Genomic DNA, 27,256 nt, shown 5'->3' with positions numbered 1-27,256 from the left:
AGTAGTCATCACCCTCCTGCCTGCCAAAGAAACTCACTAACACAGCGTGCCCGGGCCCACCACTATGGTGTTACATTGTTGCAGGAGATAGTAGGAATTTGGGAGGGCGGAATGGAACCCATATGCAGCAACAGGTCCCCAGTGAGTAAAGTGAGTTCAGGGCCTCCCTCACCGCCCTCGATCCTTGCTGCCAGCCTCCAGTGCCTGGGTGGTGTTGCTCAGCATTGTCCTCCTCTTCTTCATCCTGCTGGGTGGCCTCCTCCCCAGCAATGCCTGGCTGGTCGGCCTCCACATCCTCCTCCAGCAGGTCTCCTCTCTGCTGCACCAGGTTGTGAAGGGCACAGCAGGCCACCACAATGTGGGAAGAAATCAGGGGGTTGTATTGCAGAGCCCCGCCAGAGCGGTCCAGGCACCTGAACCGCATTTTGAGGAGCCTTATGCACTTCTCCACTATTGAACCCTATTATACTGGGTCTCCGCATCAGTCTCCGCCTCCCCACAGGCGTCATCAGCCAAGACCAAAGCAGGTATCCCAGGTCCCCCACAAGCCATTTCTGCACCCTGGGCTCCTCCTCAAAGACCTCTGGGATATCTGATCTCCCCAATATGAAGCTGTCATGCACGCTGCCAGGGTGTCTGGCACAGACGTGCATGATATTCATCTTATGGTCACACACCAATTGCACATTTAGGGAATGGAAGTCCTTTCTATTCATGAATCATCGTGGATTCTGAACCAGGGCCTTGAGGGCAACATGTGTGCAGTCCATATCCCCCTACACATTTGGCATCCCCACGATGGCTGCAAATGCTGCAGCCCAGGCTTCCTGCTGGTCCTGGTCCAGGTAAAATTTGAGATACTGGCCAGCCCAGGCATACAGGGCATCCGTGACCTCCTTCACACAGTTGTGGACAGCTGACTGCGAAATACTTCATAGATCTCCACTGGGGGTCTGGAAGGATCCGGTGGCGTAAAAGTTTAAAGTGGCCATCAATTTCACAGCCACCGAAAGTGGGCAACAACCCCGCCCCAAGGTGCCAGGTCCTGCAACAAATGGCACAGGTTTGCACTGTCTCCTTTCGGAACTGGAGCCGTCGGCGGCACACAGTGTCCGACAGTTGTTCAAAGGACACTCACATGCAGAGCTACCGAGGTCTCTGCTCCCTCCTTCTCCTGCACCCCCCCTCTGGTCGAATGGTGGCCACATCCTGCCTCCTATGGCCATCTCCCTCTGCAAGTGGTAAGGCCTGGGTCTCATCCACCCGCAATTCATCCTTCTGCTCCTCCTCCTCCTCAGCTCCAGTAGCAACCAAAAGAACAATAAGGTCAATTGGTTGCATCGCAAAAGCCATCTCGTCAATCTGAAGGGTTGGGGGGTATTTGGAGAAGGAAAGAGACAGATGGAGAGGTTAAGGAAATCGGCTTGCCCCCAGCCCAGCAACAGACACTGCCAAAGAACAAAGAAAATTACAGCACAGGAACAGGCCCTTTGGCCCTCCAAGCCTGCACTGACCATGCTTCCCGATTTAACTAAAACCCCCTACTCTTCTGGGGACCATATCCCTCCATTCCCATCCTATTCATGTACTTGTCAAGACACCCTTTACTACCATATCCGCTTCCACTATCTCCCCCGGCAACGAGTTCCAGGCACCCACTACTCTGTGTAAAAAATCTGCCTCGTACATCTCCTTTAAACCTTGCCCCTCGCACCTTAAACCTATGCCCCCTAGTAATTGACTCTTCCATCCTGGGAAAAAGCTTCTGACTATCCACTCTGTCCATGCCTCTCATAATCTTGTAGACTTCTATCAGGTTTCCCCTTAACCTCCGTCGCTCCAGTGAGAACAAACCAAGTTTCTCCAACCTCTCATCATAGCTAATGCTCTCCATACCAGGCAACATACTGGTAAATCTTTTCTGTATCCTCTCCAAAGCCTCCACATCCTTCTGGTAGTGTGGTGACCAGAATTGAACACTATATTCCAAGTGCAGCCTAACTAAGGTTCTATAAAGCTGCAACATGACTTGCCAATTTTTAAATTCAATACCCCGGCCGATGAAGGCAAGTATGCCATATGTCTTCTTGACTATCTTCTCCACCTGCATTGCCACTTTCAGTGATCTGTGTACCTGTACACCTAGATCCCTTTGCCTATCAATACTCTTAAGAGTTCTGCCATTTACTGTATATTTTCTATCTGTATTAGACCTTCAACTGAGTCTCAGTAATTAGACCTTCAACTAAGTCTCCAACTGATCTATATCCTGCTGTATCCTCTGATGGTCCTCATCGCTATCCACAAATCCACCAACCTTTGTGTCGTCCGCAAACTTACTAACCAATCCGGTTACATTTCCTCCAAATCATTTATACATATTACAAACAGCAAAGGTCCCAGCACTGATCCCTGAGGAACACCACTTGTCGAGCCCTCCATTCAGAATTGCACCCTTCCACTGCTACCCTCTCTCTTCTTTGACCGAGCCAGTTTTGTATCCACCTTGCCAGCTCACCTCTGATCCCATGCAACTTCACCTCCTGCACCAGTCTGCCATGAGGGACCTTGTCAAAGGCCTTACTGAGGTCCATGTAGACAACATCCACTGCCCTACCCTCATCAATCATCTTCGTCACTTCCTCGAAAAACTTGATCAAGTTCGTGAGACACGACCTCCAATTCACAAAACCATGTTGCCTCTCACTAATACGTCCACTTATTTCCAAGTGGGAATAAAGCCTGTCTCAAAAGAATCCTCTCCAATAATTTCCCTACCACTGATGTAAGGCTCACCAGCCTGTAATTACCTGGATTATTCTTGCTCCCCTTCTTAAACAAAGGAACAACATTGGCTATTCTCCAATCCTCTGGGACCTCCCTTGTAGTCATGATGTGGAGATGCCGGTGTTGGACTGGGGTAAACACAGTAAGATGTTTAACAACACCAGGTTAAAGTCCAACAGGTTTATTTGGTAGCAAAAGCCACAAGCTTTCGGAGCCTTAAGCTCCTTCTTCAGGTGAGTGGGAATTCTGTTCACAAACAGGGCTTATAAAGATACAAACTCAATTTACAGAATAATGGTTGGAATGCAAATACTTACAGCTAATCAAGTCTTAAAGGTACAAACAATGTGAGTGGAGAGAGCATTGAGACAGGTTAAAGAGATGTGTATTGTCTCCAGACAGGACAGCCAGTGAGACTCTGCAAGTCCAGGCAAGCTGTGGGGATTACAGATAGTCTGACATGAACCCAATATCCGGGTTGAGGCCGTCCACATGTGTGCGGAACTTGGCTATCAGTTTCTGCTCAGCGACTCTGCACCGTCGTGTGTCGTGAAGGCCGCCTTGGAGAACGCTTACCCGAATATCAGAGGCCGAATGCCCGTGACCGCTGAAGTGCTCCCCAACAGGAAGAGAAGTCTTGCCTGGTGACTGTCGAGCGGTTTTCATTCATCCGTTGCCGCAGCGTCTGCATGGTTTCCCCAATGTACCATGCCTCGGGACATCCTTTCCTGCAGCCTATCAGGTAGACAACGTTGGCCGAGTTGCAAGAGTATGTACCATGTACCTGGTAGATGGTGTTCTCACGTGAGATGGTGGCATCTGTGTCGATGATCCAGCACGTCTTGCAGAGGTTGCTGTGGCAGGGTTGTGTGGTGTCCTGGTCACTGTTCTCCTGAAGGCTCACGTGAAAAACTGCACCGACCTCCTCAGAAGATAAACACGGGACACGGTGGACAGAGTACCATTCGTCGTCCAGTACTTCCCCGGAGCGGAGAAGCTACGACATCTCCTCCGGAGCCTTCAACATATCATTGAAGACGACGAACATCTCGCCAACGCCATCCCCACACCCCCACTTCTTGCCTTCAAACAACCGCACAACCTCAGACCATTGTCCGCAGCAAACTACCCAGCCTTCAGGAGAACAGTGACCACGACACCACACAACCCTGCCACAGCAACCTCTGCAAGACGTGCCGGATCATCGACACAGATGCCATCATCTCACGTGAGAACACCATCCACCAGGCACACGGTACATACTCTTGCAACTCGGCCAACATTGTCTACCTGATACGCTGCAGGAAAGGATATCCCGAGGCATGGTACATTGGAGAAACCATGCAGACGCTGCGACAACGGATGAATGAACACCGCTCGACAATCACCAGGCAAGACTGTTCTCTTCCTGTTGGGGAGCACTTCAGCAGGCACGGGCATTCGGCCTCCGATATTCGGGTAAGCGTTCTTCAAGGCGGCCTTCACGACACACGACGGCGCAGAGTCGCTGAGCAGAAACTGATAGCCAAGTTCCGCACACATGAGGACGGCCTCAACCGGGATATTGGGTTCATGTCACACTATCTGTAATCCCCACAGCTTGCCTGGACTTGCAGAGTCTCACTGGCTGTCCTGTCTGGAGACAATACACATCTCTTTAACCTGTCTTCATGCTCTCTCCACTCACATTGTACCTTGAAGACTTGATTAGCTGTAAGTATTCACATTCCAACCATTATTCTGTAAATTGAGTTTGTGTCTTCATATGCCCTGTTTGTGAAAAGAATTCCCACTCACCTGAAGGAGTTAAGGCTCAGAAAGCTTGTGGCTTTTGCTACCAAATAAACCTGTTGGACTTTAACCTGGTGTTGTTAAACTTCTTACTGTACCTCCCCTGTAGCCAGTGAGGATACAAAGATTTCTCTCAAGGCCCCAGCAATTTCCTCCCTTGCCTCTCAGCATTTTGGGGTATATCCCATCAGGCCCTGGGGACTTGTCTACCTTAATGTTTCTCAAGAACCCCAATACCACCTCCTTTTTGATCTCAATATGACACAAACTATCTACACATCCTTTCCCAGACTCATCATCCACCAAGTCCTTCTCTTTGGTGAATACTGATGCAAAGTACTCATTTAATACCTCGCCCATTTCCTCTGGCTCCATGCATAGATTCCTTCCCTTGTCGTCGAGTGGGCCAACCCTCTCCCTGGCTACCCTCTTGCTCTTTATATATGTATAAAAAGCCTTGGGATTTTCCTTAATCTTGCTGGCCAATGCTTTTTCATGACCACTTTTAGCCCTTCTTACTCCTTGCTTAAGTTTCTTTCTACTTTCCTTGTATTCCACACTTGCTTCATGCGTTCCCAGCCTCCTAGCTTTGACAACCGCTTCCTTTTTCTCTTTGACTAGGCTCACAATATCTCTCGTTATCCAAGGTTCCCAAAACTTCCCATACTTATCCTTCATCCTTACAGGAATGTGCCGGTCCTGAATCCCTATCAACTTATACTTGAAAGCCTCCCACATGCCAGATGTTGATTTGCCCTCAAACATCTGCCCCCAATCTACATTCTTCAGTTCCTGCCTAATATTGTTGTAATTAGCCTTCCCCCAGTTTAGCACCTTACTTGAGGACTACACTTACCTTTATCCATCAGTACCTTAAAGCTTACTGAATTGTGGTCACTGTTCCCAAACTGCTCCCCTACTGAAACATCGACCACCTGGCTGGGCTCATTCCCCAATACCAGGTCCAGTGTGGCCCCTTCCCCAGTTGGATTATCTCCATAGTGTTTCAGGAAGCCCTCCTGGATGTTCCTTACAAACTCTGCCCCATCCACACCCCTCGCACTAAGTGAGTCCCAGTCAATATAGGGGAAATTAAAATCTCCCACCACAACAACCCTGTTACTTTTACACTTTGCCAAAATCTGCCGACATATCTGTTCCTCAATCTCCCGCTGGCAGTTGGGTGGCCTATAGTAAGCCCCCAACATTGTGACTACAGCTTTCCTATTCCTGAGTTCTACCCATATTGCCTCACTGTATGAACCCTCCGAGGTGTCCTCCCGGAGTACAGCTGTGATATTCTCTTTAACCAGTAGTGCAACTCCCCCACCCCTTTTACATCCCCCTCTATCCCGCCTGAAACATCTGTATCCTGGAATGTTAAGCTGCCAATTCTGTCCTTCCCTTAACCAAATCTCTGTAATGGCAACAACACCGTAGTTCCTAGTACTAATCCAAAAGCTCTAAATTCATCTGCCTTACCTGTTACACTTCTTGCATTGAAACAAATGCACTTCAGTCCACCACACCCTCTCTGAATAGCAATCCCACCCTGCCTGCTGTTTCTCTGAGTCTTGCTGGCCCTACTCTCTGGTTCCCTTTCAGCTAATTCACCTTTGCTTTGGTTCCCACCCCCCTGCCAAACTAGTTTAAATCCTCCCATGTGACACTAGCAAACCTCCCAGCCAGAATATTTGTGCCCTTCCAGTTTAGATGCAACCCGTCCTTCTTGTACAGGTCCCATCTGCCCCGGAAGAGGCCCCAATGGTCTAGATACCTGAAACCCTCCTTCCTACACCAGCTGTTTAGCCACGTGTTGAGCTGCACTATCTTCCTATTCCTAGCCTCACTAGCACGTGGCACAGGGAGTAATCCTGAGATTACAACCCGAGAGGTCCTGCTTTTTAACTTTCTACCTAACTCCCTAAACTGCTGCTGCAGGACCTCATCACTCTTCCTGCCTATGTCGTTAGTACCAATATGTACCATGACCTCTGGCTGTTCACCCTCTCCTTTCAGAATGCTTTCTGTCCATTCAGAGATATCCCGGACCCTGGCACCAGGAACGCAACATACCATCCTGGAGTCTCTTTCATGTCCACAGAAACACCTATCTGCACCACTAACTATAGAATCCCCTATAACTATTGCTCTAGTGCTCTTTGTCCCTCCCTGCTTAATAACAGAGTCAGCCATGGTACCACTGCTTTGGCTGCTGCTGCTGGTATCCCCTGATAACCCATCTCCCCCAACCGTATCCAAAATGATATACTTGTTAGAAAGGGGGATGACCACAGAGGACTCCTGCACTGACTGCCTACCCCTTCTGGCGGTCATCCATCTATCTGCCTGAACCTTCGGTGTGACCATGCCTCTAAAGCTCCTATCTATGATGCTTTCCGCCTCCTTCGTGCTCCTAAGTGCATCCAGCTGCTGCTCCAACCTACCCATGCGGTCTGTAAGGAGCTGTAATTGGGTGCACTTCCTGCAGTTTTAAATCCCCGTCCCCTCTCTTACCTATTGATGCGCGTTATCAAACACGAGGCTAGATGCTCGGGAAATAAAGGCTTTTATTTACTGTAATGAAGCAGCCAATAATTATCTACATGATCCCAGACTGAGGGGTCCCAGCCAGAGCAGGGACCTTTATACCTCTCCCAGGAGGCAGAGCCCGACTGGGATGTACCACAACACTACAGTACAAAGGTGTAACAACCCCACCCTAACCCCAACAGCAACAAGTAGCACAACCCAACAGTAACATATGTACATCCTTGTAGTACTGGCCAGACCCTGGCTCAGTACTATCCAGTGGGAACCAACGATGGTTCACCACACCTATGTCTTTGGTGCCGACGTACACCACGACTCGTGACTGTTCCCCCTCCCCCTTTAGAATCCTGAAGACACGGTCGGAGATGTCACGGACCCTGGCATCCGGGAGGCAACATACCATCCGTGAGTCTCTCTTGTTGCCACAGAACCTCCTATCTATCCCTCTAACAAAAGAGTCCCCAATAACTATAGCTCTACCGCTCTCCCCCTTTCCCTTCTGAGCCACAGGGACGGACTCAGCACTGGCGATCTGATCACTGCGGCTTACCACTGGTAGGTCGCCCTCCTCACCTGTATCCAAAGTGGAATACTTGTTGCTAAGGGGAACGACCACAGGGGATCCCCGCACCGACTGCTTCCTCCCAGCCCCTCTCACTGTCACCCATCTATTTTCATTCCCTGGAGCAACTATATCCCTGAAGCTTGTGTCTATGGCCCTCTCTGCCTCCCTGATGACCCTAAGCTCATCCAACTTCAGCTCCAGCTCCCTAACGCGGTCTTGGAGGAGTTGCAGATGGGTGCACCTCCCACAGGTGTAATCAGCAGGGACACTGACGGTGTCCCTCACCTCAAACATTCTGCAGGAGGTACATTGCACTGCCTTCATTTCCATCCCCTCCATATAAAACTTACTGCTACAAAGAAAAAGAATTGCTCCAATAGAACACTGAACCCTTTTTCCCCTTCCTCAGAGTGCACTGGGAAAGAACAAGGATTCGAAATTGAAGGGTAACTGCGTGTCCTTGATAGGTATGTCCCTGCCAGGCAGAGAGGAAATGGCCGAGTGAGGGAACCATGGTTCACAAAAGAGGTGGAATGTCTCGTCAAGAGGAAGAAGGAAGCGTATGTTAGGTTGAGAAAACAAGGTTCAGTTGGCTCGATGGAGGGTTACAAGCTAGCAAGAAATGAGCTGAAAAAGGGGCTTAGGAGAGCTAGGAGGGGGCATGAGAAGTCCTTGGCGGGTCGGATCAAGGAAAACCAAGGCTTTTTACTCTTGAGGAATAAAAGAATGACCAGGGTGAGGCTGGGGCCGGTCAAGGACGGCAGTGGGAATTTGTGCATGGAGTCAGAAGAGATAGGAGAGGTGATAAATGAATACTTTTCTTCGGTGTTCACCAAGGAGAGGGGCCATGTTTTTGAGGAAGAGATGGTGTCACAGGCTGATAGGCTGGAGGAAGTAGATGTTCGGAGGGAAGATGTACTAGCAATTTTGAATAAACTGAAAGTTGATAAGTCCCCTGGGCCTGATGAAATATATCCTAGGATTCTTTGGGAGGCAAAGGATGAGATAGCAGAGCCTTTGGCATTGATCTTTGCGTCCTCACTGTCCACAGGGGTGGTGCCAGAGGACTGGAGAGTGGCGAATGTGGTTCCTCTGTTTAAGAAAGGGAATAGAAATGACCCTGGTAATTAGAGGCCGGTTAGTCTTACTTCGGTGGTCGGTAAGTTGATGGAAAAGGTCCTTAGGGATAGGATTTACGACCATTTAGAAAGATGCAGCTTAATCCAGGTTAGTCAGCACGGATTTGTGAAGGGCAAGTCTTGCCTCACAAATTTGATAGAATTTTTTGAGGAGGTAACTAAGTGTGTAGATGAAGGTAGTGCAGTTGACGTCATATACATGGATTTTAGTAAGGCGTTTGATAAAGTCCCCCACGGTCGGCTTATGGAGAAAGTAAGGATGTGTGGGATAGAGGGAAGTTTGGCCGATTGGATAGGTAACTGGCTATCTAACAGAAGACAGAGGGTGGTGGTGGATGGAAAATTTTCGGACTGGAAACCGGTTACCAGCAGAGTGCCACAGGGATCAGTGCTTGGTCCTCTGCTATTTGTCATTTTTATAAATGACTTGGAGGAGGGGGCTGAAGGGTGGATCAGTAAATTTGCTGATGACACCAAGATTGGTGGAGTAGTGGATGAGGTGGAGGGCTGTTGTAGGCTGCAAAGAGATATAGATAGGATGCAGAGCTGGGCTGAAAAATGGCAAATGGAGTTTAACCCTGACAAATGCGAGGTGATTCATTTTGGTAGGACAAATTTAAATGTGGATTACAGGGTCAAAGGTAGGGTTCTGAAGAATGTGGAGGAACAGAGAGATCTTGGGGTTCATATCCATAGATCTCTGAAGGTTGCCACTCAAGTGGATAGAGCCGTGAAGAAGGCCTATAGTGTGTTGGCGTTCATTAACAGGGGGTTGGAGTTTAAGAGCCGTGGGGTTATGCTGCAACTGTACAGGATCTTGGTGAGACCACATTTGGAATATTGTGTGCAGTTCTGGTCACCTCACTACAAGAAGGATGTGGAGACACTGGAAAGAGTGCAAAGGAGATTTACCAGGATGCTGCCTGGGTTGGAAGGTAGGTCTTATGAGGAAAGGTTGAGGGAACTTGGGCTTTTCTCTTTAGAGCGGAGGAGGTTGAGAGGAGACTTGATAGAGGTTTATAAGATGATGAGGGGGATAGATAGAGTGAACGTTCAAAGACTATTTCCTCGGGTGAATGGAGCGGTAACTAGGGGGCATAACTATAGGGTTCATGGTGGGAGATATAGGAAGGATGTCCGAGGTAGGTTGTTTTACTCAGAGTGGTTGGGGTGTGGAATGGACTGCCTGCAGGGATAGTGGAATCAGAAACTTTAGGAACATTTAAGAAGCTATTGGATAGGCACATGGAGTACTTCGGGATGATAGGGAGTAAATAGCTTGATCTGGGTTTCAGACAAAGCTCGGCACAACATCGTGGGCCGAAGGGCCTGTTCTGTGCTGTACTGTCCTATGTTCTATGATTCCTAGCCTTCCCTATTAAACTCCGACCTCTACAGCTGTGTCCGTCTGTCAGGTCTACTACTCAGACCTGTTCTTTGCTAATGTAACTTCGGTCACAGATTTGTAACCTATTCCTGGGTTCACAAGTGCTCACTGGCTCATCCTCAGAACTTAAATCTTGCTTCTTTGGCTTCCATCTTTCCACCCCATTTTCCCCAATCTCTAGCTTTCACTTTTTGCCCTTGCTCTTGGACATTGAGCCAGTGTGTATATTTTCCTGCTGTTCCAATTAGTGGCATCCCTCCACACACTTGACCTTTGGTATATATGATACCACTGTACCCACTTTGGGTAACTGAACCTTTGAAGTATTGGCTTCATCTCCTGCCTCCACCGTTACTTAGCTGATCAGATTTCATCTCATCTATAGCTAGCTGTCTGATCATCACAGTCGCTCAAGGTATGTGCATGTGAGGTACAAAGTGCTTTTTGTATTTCTACATATTGTTCAGATGCTCCAAATTTATAATCAAATCCCACTACTCTCAAAGATGGACTTGCATTGTCTGGTTACCTGCCCCTATCCACTCTTTTAAAGTGGATCATATCACCTTTTTCAAAATATACTACTGACGGTTTTATGTGATGCCTTCGAGCTCATTGTATCTGTTCTGAAACCTCAACCTTAATGAAGGCCTTTCTCCCTGCATGCATGGCATTCAGATATGAAGAAAAAATTGGAGCTATGCTTGTTCCTACTAATGCTGGAGGAGCATATGTCAATACTGATGATAATTTTGGGTTCCTCCCATATACCAATTGATACAGACTATAACCCCCATTCACACATCTTGGAACTCGTCACTCGTAAATTCACCCCTGTTGTCCGTCAATATAGATGGTGCCCCCAACCCTGTTCCAATCCAGTAAGTCATAATTTTGTCCACAATAGTCTTTTTGTCTTTGCTATAAATCACTGTAGATATGCTGAATCGGGTGGCCATGTTCTCGAAGTGTAGTAAATAGATGCCTTTGTCGTTATCCCAAATCCATCGCCACTACATCATTGAAATCCTGAGTCAATGGTAGACTCACGACTGGACATGGAGGCATCCTATATTTTGTACAAATCTCACATCGAGCTGATATTTGCTTTATGAAATCATTATAGCCATTATCCAGCACACCTACATCCTGAAGCAGTGCTTTCAGTCTCTGTGGTGCTGGATGGTCAAACCGCTTATGAAGTTTCAAAATAATAATCTTTTTGTCCATTCGATCAAAAAGGGGCTCTGTTCCCTTAAATTGTACTCCAGTCATTACCAGAAGATTATCCATCTGAGACAGACAGTCCAACAATTTAAAAGCCAATACCACATCTAGAATCTCCATATTAAAGTTAATTAGCCAGTTACAGCTCTTATCGAATTCCTTGATATATTCCTCTACGGACTGGTTTTCTGGTCTTCTAATCACCCACCCTTCACAATTCTCCAAAAACTCCTTTTTGATAAAACTTATCTAGATATTGCAACAAGAGCTGTAACCCTTCTTCTTTATTTAGGGCATCTGAAGTCCAGTCAGAAAGCAATTTGCTCCTCATCTTACTTCTAGCTGGAAGTGACAAAGCTAAGGCCATGTGTTGCTTTCTCCTTGGTATTGTAGTAACAAGGGTCCACATTTCCACTTCTACCTTCCATTGCCAGTATGGTTCAGCATCCAAAAAGACAGGGGGGCAATCATACAACGCAAGTTTGCTTTTACCTTCTGCCATGGCCATGTCCCGAGTTTATAGCACCTCTTCAAGCCTTACAAAACAAGCACCAAGCTTTGATGGTTATCCTCTGCTACCAATGTTCATCCGGCAGTCAGGGTCTTCAGTTGCAAGCAATAAAAGAACTAACTTCACAAAGTAAATCAAAGAAGAAAGGTTTAATTAGGAAACTTCATTACACAACACTTGGACCACACAAGCTCCCACAATCCCCATCTGCTTTCTATTTATACCATGTCAGCTGACCACCATATAGAACATAGAACAGTACAACACAGAACTGGCCCTTCGGCCCACGATGTTGTGCCGAGCTTTATCTGAAACTAAGATCAAGCTATCCCACTCCCTATCATCCTGGTGTGCTCCATCTGCCTATCCAATAACCGCTTAAATGTTCCTAAAGTGTCTGGCTCCACTATCACTGCAGGCAGTCCATTCCACACCCCAACCACTCTCTGCGTAAAGAACCTACCTCTGATATCCTTCCTATATCTCCCACCATGAACCCTATAGTTATGCCCCCTTGTAATAGCTCCATCCACCCGAGGAAATAGTCTTTGAACGTTCACTCTATCTATCCCCTTCATCATTTTATAAACCTCTATTAAGTCTCCCCTCAACCTCCTCCGCTCTGCCATTGGTTACATTGTCTATTCACAGCATGTTACCATTAGTTACATTGTAACAGATTGTAATGTTATCATCGGTTACATTATAACACAGAACTGGAGAAGTATCATAGAATCCCTACAGAATAGAGGTGGTCATTCGGCCCATCAAGTCTAAACCGACCCTTCAGTACAGCATCACACCCAAATCCTATCCCCACATATTTACCCTACCATTCCCCCTAATCTACACATCTTGGGACACTAAGGGACAATGGTCAATCCACTAACCTGCATGTGTTTGGACTGTAGGAGGAAACGGAGACATGGGGAGAACGTGTAAACTCCACACAGTCGCCCAAGGCCGGAATCGAACCCGGGTCCCTGATGCGATGACGCAGCAGTGCTAACCACTGTGCCACCGAGAGACACAAATTTTTTAAGAAAATTGATCCTTTGCATTTTATGTTTTGTCAGTTTTTTTCATTTCCCTTTTTCTTTCCACAAGTATTTATAAAACATCATACCATCTCACAACCTTTTTCTTTCTCCTTTGATAGTTCTCATTATTTCAGCTAAATGATTCAATTCTGCTTTAACAGCGTTACTAATCTTGCTCCAGTCACATCAAATTTAAATGTCCACCATCTCTTTTATACCAGTTTAAATTCTTTCCACTTTTCCATAAACTCATAGCAACATTATAAGTGCCAATTACATCAAGGTTCAGATTAACATTTCAGTATTGTCTTTCCTTGTTCCAGAGCTCCCTCCAATACTTGAAGACCTAGAAATGCAAGACTTTTTTTGCTTTCCAGAGACGTTTCAACGTGTTCTATAATATCTTTCATTGTGTCACCAATGAAGCAGCATATTGTGCAGAGTCCAAGTCATGACTGCAAATAAGGCTTTCTATTTTCATGAATCTGACACCAGTACCATTTTACCATTATTTTCCTGTAACGGTCTCACTCCTTTAGCAGATTATTGTTTCATATAGTGTAATATTATTTTGGGGGAAGCACCCTCCTTTGGGTAAATGTTGCCCACTTAAGTTGTCCAAAATTATTCAACTACCAAACTAGTCAAGTAACGAAGAAGCCCCCTGCACCAATGAGGCTTGTCTCTATCTGCTGCTGTTTCAGATTGTTATCCATCTCTCTCGATACTATTTGTATGCACTGTACTGAGAATACAATTCTGGTCAAATATGTCAGACTATGCATATCAAAAGGATTTCTATGCCATTTCTAAATACTATACTTAAAAATGTATGTTGTATCAGGCTAAATTCTCATTTCAAAACCTCAAGAAAAACCTTCTGTTCATTTACTCCATTAAATAATTATAGAAAAAGCCTGTCCAATTGCATTTCAAGCCCTCTAATTCTGAACTGTCAAGAATAAATTTAATTCTGAGCCTCACACAATTTAAGATTTCTCACTATTCATTATAGATTTATGAGGTTCAATTGTCAGAAGAACAGTCAACCAGGAAGCAGCTACCAGTATTCAACAGTTACAAGTGATTTAAAAGAAATTGAACTCAATATACATAAAATAAATGAAAATGTCAGTAATATATTGATAATCAAATGGTTATTTTCAATTTTCTTACCTCCTTTAATATTTTCTGGTATGATCTTGATATATTTGTCACGGTCACTCCTGGAGTGCTCATGCTGAAAACCAATTGCATGTAGAAATTCATGTGCTACTAAACCAAAATGTAGACAGCCTGGAATTTTCAGTGATAATGTCCGTGCATTTTTTCTGTATCCTACATATGAATAACACCTAAGAAAGTAAAGAGTTAAAAATATAAAAACATTTTCCTACAGGAGAAATTAAAACAATATATATTAAAATCTGGAGGAAACACGCATTTCCACATTCATACCACATGTCCTTCATCCTACACTTAAACTGTTCAAACAGCAGCACATTCAATCCACTTCAATATATCAACTGCTTTGGCTGGGCGAAATTTAATGTGGAAGCAGGTGGGGGTGCTGGTGCAGGACAGGAACCCCACCACACCCCTAATCAAGCTCAGGGCAGGAAGGCCTTCATGGCCAAATGAGGGTCTCATTCTGTCACCGGACAAACAATCAGTGGTGGGCAGGGGACTTGCCATTCAGGGACTGGCTTGTAGGGACTGGATATCTGTCCAAGTGCTGTTTATAAATAATGCACAGGCCTTTCCCCCAGTGAATGCAAGTTTCATCCACATTTGTCTATTGCGATGCTCGTCACTAGAATAGAATTCCTTTCTTATGTCCAAGTATATGAACATATTAATTAGAGATAGGAGTAGGTGATTTGATCGCTCAAGCCTGCTCCACCATTTAATAAGATAATTGCCTATTTTGATTGTGGACTAACTCCACATTTCAGCCTATCCCAATAACTTTTACTTCCCTTGTTAGTCAATAATCTATCTACCTCTGCCTTTAAAAATATTCAATTACTCTGTTTCCTCTGCTTTCTGGAGAAGAGAGTTCCAAAGATTCATGACCATCTAAGAGAAAACAATTCTCCTCTTTTCCATCTTAAATAGCAGATCATTTACCTTAAACAGTAAAAGCATGAAGTGGATAAAGGGTGAGATGGGGCTGGGTGAGCTATTGAATAAGGGATGGGGTTGGAGAGGGTAGAAGTTAAGGGTGTAGGTGGGTTCAGAAATGCGGTTTGAAGGATACAAATTGGGGACTGAGTGGGGGGTGGAAAGATGGGTGTTGTGGAGAAAGCTGAGGAGGGTAGGCAAAGGAGTGAGATACATGGGAAATTAGGGGTAGAGGGAGTGGTGCATGTTGTGAGGGATGGGAAGGCAGAGTTAGGAGGGCGTTGGATGAACATTAGGGGATGAATTATTGTAAATCATTATTAATTCTTTATAGAATCCTACAGCGCAGAAGGAGGCCATTCAGCCAATCAAGCCTGCCCTGATCACAATCCCAGACTCTATCCCCATAACTCCATGCATTTACACTAGCTAGTCCCCTTGACACTAAGGGGAAATTTAAGCATGACCAATCCACCTAACCCGCACATCTTTGGACTGTGGGAGGAAACCTACACAAGCACAGGGAGAACCTGCAGACTCCACACAGTCACCAAAGCCGGGAATCGAACCCAGGTCCCTGACGCTGAGGTAGCAGTGCTAACCACTGTGCCAGCCAAACCATAGCTTATGCATGAGCCATAGCTTTTTTATTATTATGTAGTTTCCCAATCTACCTGAGCCAACTCATCCCTCATACTTACTGGGCATGATCTTACTGGCTCGTCATGCCAGTCAATTGGCATGGCAAACTGGTAAAATTACATGAGGCTAAAAATCCATTCACGCCTGCCATGAAGGCCCCACATGTATCTTCTTGGCCCTGTTTTTCGAGCAAGACCGCCCAGAAAGGGCGCAAAGCCAATTTAAATATGCTTTGCATGTCATTAACAAGTCCTGGACGGCATCGTCTCAGCTTATTTAAACTTACTTCTTCACCCGTCAGTCTTCACACTGGCAAGAATCACAGCTGGTCTTCTTCAGTGAAGACCGGACGTGAGGAGACCAGCAAAGTGGGGAGCATGCAAGGTTGGCCATGGAAGGGTTCATGACAGGGGACTCATCAGGAGGGTCCCATTGCTTCGAGCTCCTGACCCCTAGCAACTACCTCCACCTCCCATCCTCCATACAACCTCTGCCCTCAGAGGGCCAACCCCTGACACTCTACATGCTTCCAGCCATCAGCCTTTACATGCCTCCTTCAGTCCCGACAGGCAAAGAATGCCCAAAGTAAATGGGAGCAGCAGAAGTCAGGGGCGGGCAGGGATGGTCTACCAGAACTAAGAGTAATAACAGCTATCGAGGAGACGACACTCAATCTTTGAGCGAGGATGACGACTGCACCATTGGTGACAGCCAGGTGGGGCTGCGTCACAGATGTGAGCACTTGCCAATCCTCCAAATCTTTGAGATATCTCAAGTTGCATGCAGCCCAGGTTCCTGTCCCTTCCTCGCATTCACCCTTGTGTTCTGTGTTGCAGGAAACTACTCCGACGCATCAGGCCAGTCTAGGCATCGCACCTTCCCACTGCTCCTGTGGAAACTCATGACAGCTTGTAAGATTCCTCAGAGGAAGGGCACGAGGAAACCTCCAAGGCCAGCCCCAGTTTCTCTGGCGTGCAGAGGCCTACCGGAGGCAAGGACTGAACTAGCCCAATGCCAGATGTTTGGCCTCTGTGATTAGTTCTCCCTCAGCTGTTGGAGATGTGGCAACAGAGCTGGGGAATGCAGAAAGGAGTGTCGGCATCACTATAGCAACTGCGAGGTTGTTGGGAGGAGTCCCAGGGCTTTCAGGGGGAGCAGTTATTGCTGGTATTCCATGGTAGCCAGGTCAACACTGCAAGGGTGGTGTCTGCAGTGGAAAGCCTGGAGCAGAAATAATTGCCATGAGTGGTAGGGTCCAAACCCATGGCAGAGCTGCAGCAAGCTGCGGTGAAGTCCCAGAGGGCTGCGGCTGAGTCACAGCAGGCCACTGGGCAGCTTAATTGAGACTCTGCAGCCCATGGTTGAGAGGCTTGAGAGATTGCCGGAGACCCAGCGGGACAGCACTGAAACACAGTGGGTTATGGCCTTGAGAGCATGGCCCACTCAGTGGGGCATAGATGAGGGACTGCAGAAGGTGGCTCAGTCTCAGAGGGGACTTACTGCTGCCATTGACATGTGGCCCTAGGTGCATAGGGCCATCTGAAGGGGTTCACCCACCATGGTGCGTATGCAGGTGGGCCTCAAGGACTGGCAGGGCCAGAGCTTTGAGCTCAGCCCAGAAGCACCGCCATCCCATGAAGCAACCCAGGGGCCCATTGGCACCCCAAGGAAGGAAGAAGGACTGCAGCCCGTGCCGGGCTTTCCACCCAGGAGACTGCAGCTGTCACTACACCTTCTGACTCCCCCCTTCCTGATTCCAGTGCATCTCAAGGGCAACGGGATGAACAGGATGGAATGGATACATCTGTCACACCAGAAAACCGGTGGAGGCCCTCCCGGCCCCAGGCCTGCAGGAGACAGCTGGCAAGGGCATCACAGGCCATGGAATGCAGCTGACCACCTCCACCTCTAATGTACATCCTGGAGCACACCTAGACATAGTGGTAGGCCACTTAAAGTTAGAAAGTTGAAGGATCACCAAGATGGCACGGGAGAAAGTGTATCACCTAGGTTGAGGGAATTTGGCACAGTTAGGTTTCATGAGCACAAGTATAAACACTGAGTTATTGCACACTTGAGAAAAATAAATGTATTTGCACTCCCCCAGTTGTGACGAATGTCTCAGATTATCCTCTAGCAGGGATGACCATACCCTGACCTTAGCCGGAGAAATGTGAATATCATTGTGCGCAGGGGGAGGGCTCTTGGCACACCACTACTGTGATCCCCAAATCTAGATGCGTGTTATTTGCCCATCACTGCACTTACAATCGAGGCGCTCAAAGCCATCCCTCATTGCCCTGGAATGCTGGACCTCGTCACCTGTGCTACATGGCCCAGATGGTCGTCATCCTCCTCCAAGGCCACCTCCTCCCCAGCGCCCCGAGCTGGCCACCCTCCACCTCCTCCTCTACAAAGTCTCCCCGTTGCTGTGACAAGTTAGAACATTACAGCGCTACAGGCCCTTCGGTCCTCGATGTTGCGCTGACCAGTGAAACCAATCTAAAGTCCATCTAACCTATACTATTCCAATATCATCCATATGTTCATCCAATGACCATTTAAATGCCCTTAATGTTGGCGAGTCCACTACTGCTGCAGGTTGTGTAACATACAGTAGACAACCACTATGCAGGACATTTTTACAGGGTGCTGCAGAGCCCTACCAGAATGATCCAGGCACAGGAAGTGCATCTTGAGGAGCCAATGCACTGTTCAATGATTGATTGGGTGGCAGCATGGGTCTCATTATAATGCATCTCCGCCTCAGTCATTGGCCACTGCACTGGTGTCATCAGCCAAGTCCTCAGTGGGTATCCCGTGTCCCCCATGAGCCATCCCTGCAGCTTGGGCTGTGCCTCAAATGCTTCGGGGATGTCAGAGCTCCACAGTATAAAGCTATCATATATGCTGCAGGGTGTCAGGCGCACACCTGCGTGATATCCATCCAGTGGTTACACACCAGGTGCACATTTAGTGAGTGAAATGCCTTTCTGTTGATGAACCACAGAGTTCTGGTCAGGGGACCCCAGGGCAACGTGTGTGCAGTCAACGGCCTCCTGCACATTGAGCATCCCCGCAATGGCAACAAATTCTACAGCCTGGACTTCCTGGGCATGGCCCAGGTTGAAACTGATGTACTGCCCAGGGTCTCCGTCATCTCTGACGAAGGGTCATCTAGTCTCAAAACTTTGGCTCTATTCTCTCTCGACAGATGCTCTCAGACCTGCTGAGATTTTGTAGCATTTTCTGTTTTTGTTTCAAATTACAGCATCCGCAGTATTTTGCTTTTACTTCCATCACCTCTCTCACACTTGTGGATAGAGAACTGCAAGATCCCACAGAGATCCCCACTGGCAGCCAGGAAGGACCCGGTGGCATAAAGGTTCAGAGATGCCGTGAGCGTCACCACCACAGGGTATGGGTATCCCCCTATGTCCTGAGGTGTCAAGTCTTGCAGGAGATGGCACAGGTGCCACACTATCTCCTTGCAGAGTTGGAGCCTGAGGCAACACATGCTGTCCGACTGTTGTTCAAATGACATGCGAGTTCTGAACTGTCGGAGTCACTGGATCCTCAGTCACCTGCCCCTGTTCCTGATCCTAAGTCCTCTCACCCCTGCTGTCTGCTGACCAAGGAACATTGTACCAGTCCCCTCAAGCAATCCCCCCCCTCCCCCACTGACCTGGGGCACTTGTCCACCTTGGTGTCCCACCCCTCATCCTCCATCCTGCTCCTCCATCTGTCCCTCTCTGCCCACCAGGTGACCTACCATCTGGGGAGGGAACCCCTGCTCCATATACCCCACCTTTTCCAAAACACGTACCTGGGATGGGTGTCGTACAACCCAATGGCAATGGCATCATCTACAGCATTGGCGGGGCCCTCCAAGTTTCCGAGTCCCCGCCACTCCCACAGCCCAATCACATTTTAGACTTTTGACCAAATGCTTGGGGGTTAAATGCTACACCCACCCAACCATGAACATAGAGACCTGCATAAAGGCAATGTCTGGGGTTGTCGGCCCCTCGGCCATAGTAGTGGCCTCAAAGATGCACAGGAAAGCCATCTACTTTGAAGGCTGACTGCAGTCCAACTTGCCCTCAAAAAGGCTCACAGTGGGTGGGACCTTCCTGGCGATGGATCCTCGGGGGCCACCACCCAAAGGTTTATAATATTCAATGCCCCGTCCTTCATTCCTGATGCACTATCAAGCAAAGACTGGTCCAGAGACCTTTATACCTGGACAGGGGGGGAGCAGGGCCGCACGCGCATGCACCAGTGGTTTACCACATTCACCCCCTGCTTTTAAAAAGGGGTCCGGCAGGGGTGAGGTGGGTGGAACAATATTTACAGAATTACAAATTTAGTCTCTCTGGGGGCTTGATCTGCTGCTGCGACCGCCGTAGTGCCGGTTGTGGTGTCGGTTCCAGTATCCGTGGTGTTGGTTCAGGCGCCAGGCCATAGTCGCTCAAGTCGTCTGTAGTCCTTTCCGATTGTCGGGTGCGTGGTGGTGGCTCCTGGGGCTCAGGCATGCTGTATACAGAGTTGAGGGGTGTGGGGTTGTGGGTCGTAGTGGTCCCTGGGGCACCTGCGGGTGCCAGGTCTCAAATAGATTCAGTGTCCTCCCGCCCGTTGGGGTACGCCACATAGGCGTACTGGGGGTTGGCGTGGAGGAGTTGGACCCTTTCGACCAGGGGGTCCGACACATCGCTCTCCACCTGGAACGGGATGGATTCGTCTACAGCGTGCATCGTGGCCTTCACGATGTCTGCTTTGATGCAGTCGAAGGCCAGGCGGGCCTCTGCCGTCAGGGGAAAAGAGGTGAATCTGATGAGTGGACGGGCTTTATCCGCATAATTGGGGACCCACTGGGCGTAATACGAGAAGGCCAGGCATCTCCTCAGTGCTTTGAGGCTGGTGGGGAGGGGGAGTTCCAGGAGGGGACGCATGCGGTCGGGATCGGGACCGATGACCCCGTTTTCCACAACACAACCAAGGATGGCGAGGCGGTGTGTGCGGAATACGCACTTCTCCTTATTATAGGTCAGATTTAGGAGTGTGGCGGTGTTGAGGAATTTTTGGAGGTTGGCATCGTGGTCCTACTGATCATGGCCGCAGATGGTGACGTTATCCAGGTACGGGAAGGTGGCCCGCAGCCCGTTCTGGTCTACCATTCGGTCCATCTCACGCTGGAAAACCGAAACCCCATTGGTGACGCCGAAGGGGACCCTAAGGAAGTGATAGAGGCGGCCATCCGCCTCAAAGGCAGTATTTTGGTGGTCTTCCGGGTGGATAGGGAGCTGGTGGTATGCAGATTTTAAGTAGATGGTGGAGAACACCCGATATTGCGCAATCTGATTAACCATGTCAGATATGTGGGGAAGGGGGTACGTGTCCAGCTGTGGTTATCGGTTAATGGTCTGACTGTAGTCAATGACCATGCGATGTTTCTCCCCAGTCTTAACAACTACTACTTGGGCTCTCCAGGGGCTGGTACTGGCCTCAATGATCCCCTACCCTAGGAGCTGTTGCACTTCGGACCTGATAAAAGCTCTGTCTCCAGCACTGTACCATCTGTTCTTGGTGGCGATAGGCTTGCAATCGGGTGTGAGATTTTCAAACAGTGACGGGGGGGTGACTTTAAGGGTCGAGAGGCTGCAGGTGGTGCGCGGTGGGCGATCTAAGAACTGCTGATTGCAAACGGAGAGCGGGGGAAAAGGCCCATTATTCTCCATGGTGACGCTCTTAAGGTGACACAGGAAATCTAGCCCCAGGAGTACGACAGCACAGAGTTGTGGCAGCACGAGGAGCCTGAAGTTTTTGTACACTGTGCCCCGTACAGTCAGGGTCGCCACTCAGTACCCAAGGACATCCACCGAGTGGGACTTTGAAACCATGGAGATCGTTTGCTTCACTGGCAGTACTGAAGAGGGCGTAGCGACTCACTGTTAGGGTGAATAAAGCTGTCCATACTCCCACAGTCAAATAAACAGTTTGTAGTGCGACCGGTTACCTCGATGTCCATCATGGACCTGGCGAGGCAGCGAGGCCTGGATTGGTCCAGCATAACCGAAGCCACAGTTGGATTTTGTGACACGGCTGACGGCGTCCAAGATGGCGGCCCGCACGGCTCACACGCAGCTGAGGGCATCCAAGATGGCAGCTCGCACGCAGCTACCGGCACCCAAGATGGCGGCCCCTGCGGGTCGCACGCGGCACTACTGGGCTTGGAGGCCGATTTCGCCCTGCATACCTTCGTGTAATGGCCCTTCTTTCCACACCCGGAGCAGATCGCATCCTTCGCCGGGCAGCGTTGTCGGGGGTGCTTCCCCAGGCCGCAGAAGTAGCACTTCGGGCGTCCGGAGACTGCCACAGCGGTCAGGTCATTGGTGGGATATGGCGTGGTGTAGGCCTGCAGCCCTCCTGAGTACAGAGGTGGCGGCGAACGCGGTGTCCATGATGCGCCCCCGTGGTCGGGGGTGTAGGCCTCAAGATTACGGAAGGCCACCTCTAATGAGTCGGCAAGCGCCACAGTCTTTTGTAGGTCCAGCCCACCCTGTTCCAGCAGTCGTTGTCGGATATAGTTTGACCTGATACCGTGACATAGGCATCTCTGATTAAGTCCCCAGTGTTTTGGGCGGCTGTTATGGCCTTGCAGTTGCAGGCCCTGCCAAGTGCTCGCAACGCACGCAGGAATTGATCGCCCGATTCTCCTGTCTGTTGTCTGCGAGTAGCCAGAAGATATCTGGCGTAGATTTCATTAGACTGTTTGTTGTACTGGCCTTTTAAAAGTTCGATCGTGTCCTTGTAAGTTTCAGCATCTCTAATCATCGAGAATACTTGATCGCTTACCCCGGCATGCAGCACGTGTAGCTTGTCGGTTTCGGTCCGGACGACAGAGGCAGAGGCGGAGAGGAAAGTTTCGAAACATCGCAGCCAGTGATCAAAGCTGTTAGAGGCTCCTACAGCTTGAGGATCCAATTCTAGTCTATCGGGTTTTAGTATCTGCTCCATACCAAAACCTTTGCTAATAAAATTGATGCACTATCAAGCAAATACTAGTTTGTATGCAAGAACAAATAGGCTTTTATTCGCAAAAGACTTGGAGCACACCTATGCTGATGAACTGGTCCAGAGACAGAGGCAGGGGGTGGGGAGTAGTCACCTTTATACCTGGACCAGCAGGGGGAGGAGTCCCAGGCAGTGCCGGCAGGGGCATGTCGCACACACAATAAGCTAACAGTGGTTTACCACAATTCCCATAGAGATCCTCCTCCCCTCCCCCCTCTTTTGGCTGGGGGAGGTGAGGTCCAAGGTGGTCATAGAATCATAGAAACCCTACAGTGTAGAAGGAGGCCATTCGGCCCATCGAGTCTGCACCGACCACAATCCCACCCCACATATTTACCCGCTAATCCCTCTAACCTACACATCCCAGGACTCTAAGGGGCAATTTTTAACCTGGCCAATCAACCTAACCCGCACATCTTTGGACTGTGGGAGGAAACCGGAGCACCCGGAGGAAACCCACGCAGACACGAGGAGAATGTGCAAACTCCACACAGACAGTGACCCGAGCCGGGAATCGAACCCGGGACCCTGGAGCTGTGAAGCAGCAGTGCTAACCACTGTGCTACCGTGGTCCCCAGCCCGCTCAGCCTAAAAGAAGCCTCCCTAAGACACATGTATTCCTTCTGGCACCAGGTCTTCATCCACCTGACCCAGGAGAAATGCCTGGATGTTCACTATCAGACTTACTATCGAAACTGGCACTATGTTTCTGTGCCCTCCATTTTTGAACTTTGTGTTCCCAATCCATGGTCTTGATGGCCTCCCCTGTATTCTGTAAATTTAAATCAGTGTTTATACTTTCCAGTGGCCTTCCCTGCTCTACTAATGACAGTTGCATCCTTCCATTGACTGGACCCTTCAGACAAGTATATTACTTTTAAACCAACTTTTGCCAGTTGGCCTTTCAGACGAATGGCTAGTTCTAGTTCATCAGAAATATTGCATTCCTCTACAGGTATCCTGTCGATTTCCATGAATTGGTCCTCATAGGTCTGTAACACATGAGTATCAGATGACCCTGGTTCCTCATCATGTTCATCTACTCTTGTTAAATTCACAAGTTTGTAATCTGCAACCTATATCCTTGATGAATGTATCCTAACAGTCTGATTACCATGTTGCAAAACAATTTTTATGCCATCTATGCCTATAACCTTCCCTGGGCCTTTCCAATCATTAAAATTGTCTCTCTTATAGTATACTACGTCTCCTTGCTGAAAAACAGTGTTTGATGGCCATACATTGTGCCTTAAAGCTCTGTGAATTCTTTCAGAGACTTCTCTTCCAAAAATGCTCTTCTACTTATAGGCAAAGCATTTAACTGCTCAGCAAAGGTAGAGCTAATTGTAGTCCCTTCAAGCTGGAGGCTGGTCATTCAAAATAGATGGAATTTTAGGATTTCTACCAAATACTAATTGATAGCAGCTATAGCCCCGACCCATCTGCAACAAAATCTTTGCATGTACATGCGAAGGCTGAATTCAACCTGAAATTTGGTCTATGTGCCAAAATTTTCCGGAGCATCTATTACCACATAGTTTCTCTCACACCCCATTACTAAATGGGCTTTCCACAGCCATATTCATGACTATGATACTCATGTTTTCACACATCCCTAAACTCATCATTAGCAATTTCCGCCCCCCCCGCCCCCCCATTGTCGGTAAGGAACTTTGCCAGTGGCCCCAATCCTATCCCTGTCCATTTTTCCATGATCTGATCCAGAATTTTCTTTACTACATACAATGGTTGATTGACTAAAACTGGTCTATAATTTACAAAGTGCAAAATAAATATATTGTTTGTTTTATCCCAGATCTTAAGGTCCATGGCTACAATGTTGTTAAAATCTCTGGCCAAGGGTAGAGATACCATCAGTCATGATAGTGTCCTTCTGTACTTCCTACAAACCTCACAGTAGTCACTGACCTGTTATATCAGCTTAGTAAAGTCTTCATCCCTTACCCCTGCATTCTTTAATAAATTTTGCAGCCTCCAAGGAGAGGGGTGTGCAAATTGCCAATACAGCTTCAACACAATGAGCTTTTTATCAGCTAAAATCCCATTTCCAGATACTAATAAGACTTCCTTAACTTTTTTATCTGAAAAATTATTTGTCATTAACGGAATACAATAGTGTTCCGACTGTGTAAATTGTAAGTCCACCGTTTTTCCAAAAACTTGCCTTATCATTTCCCATATCCAGTTTCATGTGTGCTTTCTTAATCAAGAGTTTACTCAGAAGCAAAGGTATCGCTTGACACAACATCTGTGCTAATGAAATGATTCACTCCGGCAACATTGCAAGGGATTTCAGTGACTTCAGGGTATTATCATCCCCAAACCCGAAACTTGTGTAACTTTCAAATTCTTTAACCTTGATCCGATTTTCAGCATTTGAAGAGTCCAGGTAACATTTTAACCAGTCAATTCCACACATGGGTCTCCCCACGTCTCGTGCAGCCACTGTCTAATACAGCACAATTAAAGGACTCTGCAACCAAATCTCATTACAGGAGTAAAACTTTTCACTAATAGGACAATTCATTCTTTCTGGTCATGAGCTCTTTCCTCTTCTGATTCTTTCAGGTCATTGTAGCTTCAAACGCTCTATTAAATCCATTTCAGACAGTTGAAAGCATAACGAAATTTAAAGTCACATTGAAAATACCAATTTATCATACCCTGGGCATTTAATTTTCCTGTTACCATTCTCCATATCCTCCTCCAGTTATAGGTATTAAAGGGGTTTCTGTCCTCAATTTCTGGGTCCCAATCTTCTGCCATACTCTCATAGCCTGCTTGTGCCCATATGATCTCACCATCCTGTCAACAGTGTATCTTCTACATTCTGTTTTATCACTGACTGACCCATTTGTATCATAAAAGCCATAGGAATAGAATGTTTCCACAAAAAGTTTTTTGAGGCCTCTGACATTTTATCAAATAAGGTATGATTATCTGCAAATTAACTCCTGTCAAAACCAGGACCTATCCATATTGGTAACTTTAGCACAGTCCAGTAGCTTAAATGGCAACAGGGACTGTGGAAATCCCAGGTGGTGTTTTTGCAGCCTTCTATAGTCTACTAAATTCCATCATATACTCTTCAATAGAAATATCATCTGATTTCAGAAATCTATCAAATTCTGACCAGGCTTCATACACACTTAATAAGTCATCCTTTTGATGAATCTTATCTATGAAGTTTAATAAATTATCCAGACCTTCTTCCGAGTTCAAATGTTCCAACTCCAATTCGGAAAACACTTTGCGTCTGATTTTACTTCCATATGGTAAAGAAATAGCCAATGCCATATCTTGTTTCCTTTTTCCCAAAGCAGTTACCATAGTTCACCTGGTGACTTCACATCTCCATTGGTCATAAGGTTCAGTTTCTGAAAATAATGGTGATAGTCATATCCTGACATTTTTATTCTGTGTTCAGCCATTTTGTTGCCTCCTACTTACTCCTTTGTTGACTTCAAATTTGAATGAAGTCGTCCTTTTTATCTGAAAAAGTTGTAACTTGCAGCCCTTTACTTGGAACCAATAATCATCTTCTGCTACCATTATTTGAGCTTCTCGGTTGCTGTAAAAGGGACACAAGTTCTGCTTCTTCATAAAATACCTTTATTTCTTTGATCCAACTCCACACACAATTCTCCATCAACCAACAGTGCCACCTGTGGTCCTTTTATATAGCAGTGACTTCTATTGAATAATTGACATCAAATGATGACTTAATTGGAAGGCCTGTTAACCCAGGGGAAAATACCAGCAGCAGCCAGGCCTGTCCTTCCGCGCCCGTTGGGCACCACAGGGGTTGGGGTGCATTATAAACCCCGAGAATCATATTATGATTTGATGTTTTAAGTTTCCTTTGCACTTCTGTTCCGTTCGGGCTTTTCCCCCTCCTTTTGGGGAACTGCCCTTTTTCCTTTGTCCCTGAGTTCTTCTAAGTTGGTTAATTTGGTTTGCCCTAAAAGACCAGCAGCCAGGCCTGTGGCACCACACCTGATTTATTAGTCACAAGTAAGGCTTACATTAACACTGCAATGAAGTTACTGTGAAATTCCCCTAGTCACCACACTCCAGCACCTGCTCGGGCAATGCACGTAACCAGCGTGTCTTTCAGACTGTGGGAAGTAGGGAACCCTGGATGACCCGGGATATTGCGGCCCTGGTCAAGAAGAAGAAGGAGGCATATGATATGCATAGGCAGCTGGGATCAAGTGGATCCCTTGAAGAGTATAAAGGTGGTCAGAATAAAGTTAAGAGAGAAATCAGGAGGGCAAAAAGGGGACACGAGGTTGCTTTGATAGATAAGGCAAAGGAGAATCCAAAGAGCTTCTACAAATACATAAAGGCCAAAAGAATAACTAGGGAGAGTAAGGCCTCCTAAGGTTCAGGAAG

The 27,256-nt window shown here is 47.5% G+C and overlaps 1 protein-coding gene across 1 annotated transcript in view; it reads right to left on the bottom strand.

The window, feature by feature from the left end:
• Positions 1-26,292, bottom strand: part of LOC144499250 (high choriolytic enzyme 1-like) — a 111,276-nt gene extending 84,984 nt beyond the window's left edge. Inside the window, exons 1-2 of the mRNA XM_078221366.1 lie at positions 26,189-26,292; positions 14,177-14,355 (exon numbers count right to left, since the gene is read on the bottom strand). Of these exons, the coding sequence (XP_078077492.1) occupies positions 14,177-14,355; positions 26,189-26,292 (283 nt within the window). The remainder of the gene's footprint in view (positions 1-14,176; positions 14,356-26,188) is intronic.
• Between the last annotated feature and the right edge of the window lie 964 nt (positions 26,293-27,256).

Source organism: Mustelus asterias, chromosome 9 (genome assembly GCF_964213995.1).
Source record: "Mustelus asterias chromosome 9, sMusAst1.hap1.1, whole genome shotgun sequence".
Lineage (NCBI taxonomy): Eukaryota > Metazoa > Chordata > Chondrichthyes > Carcharhiniformes > Triakidae > Mustelus > Mustelus asterias.
This window is presented reverse-complemented; position numbering and strand designations above follow the sequence as displayed.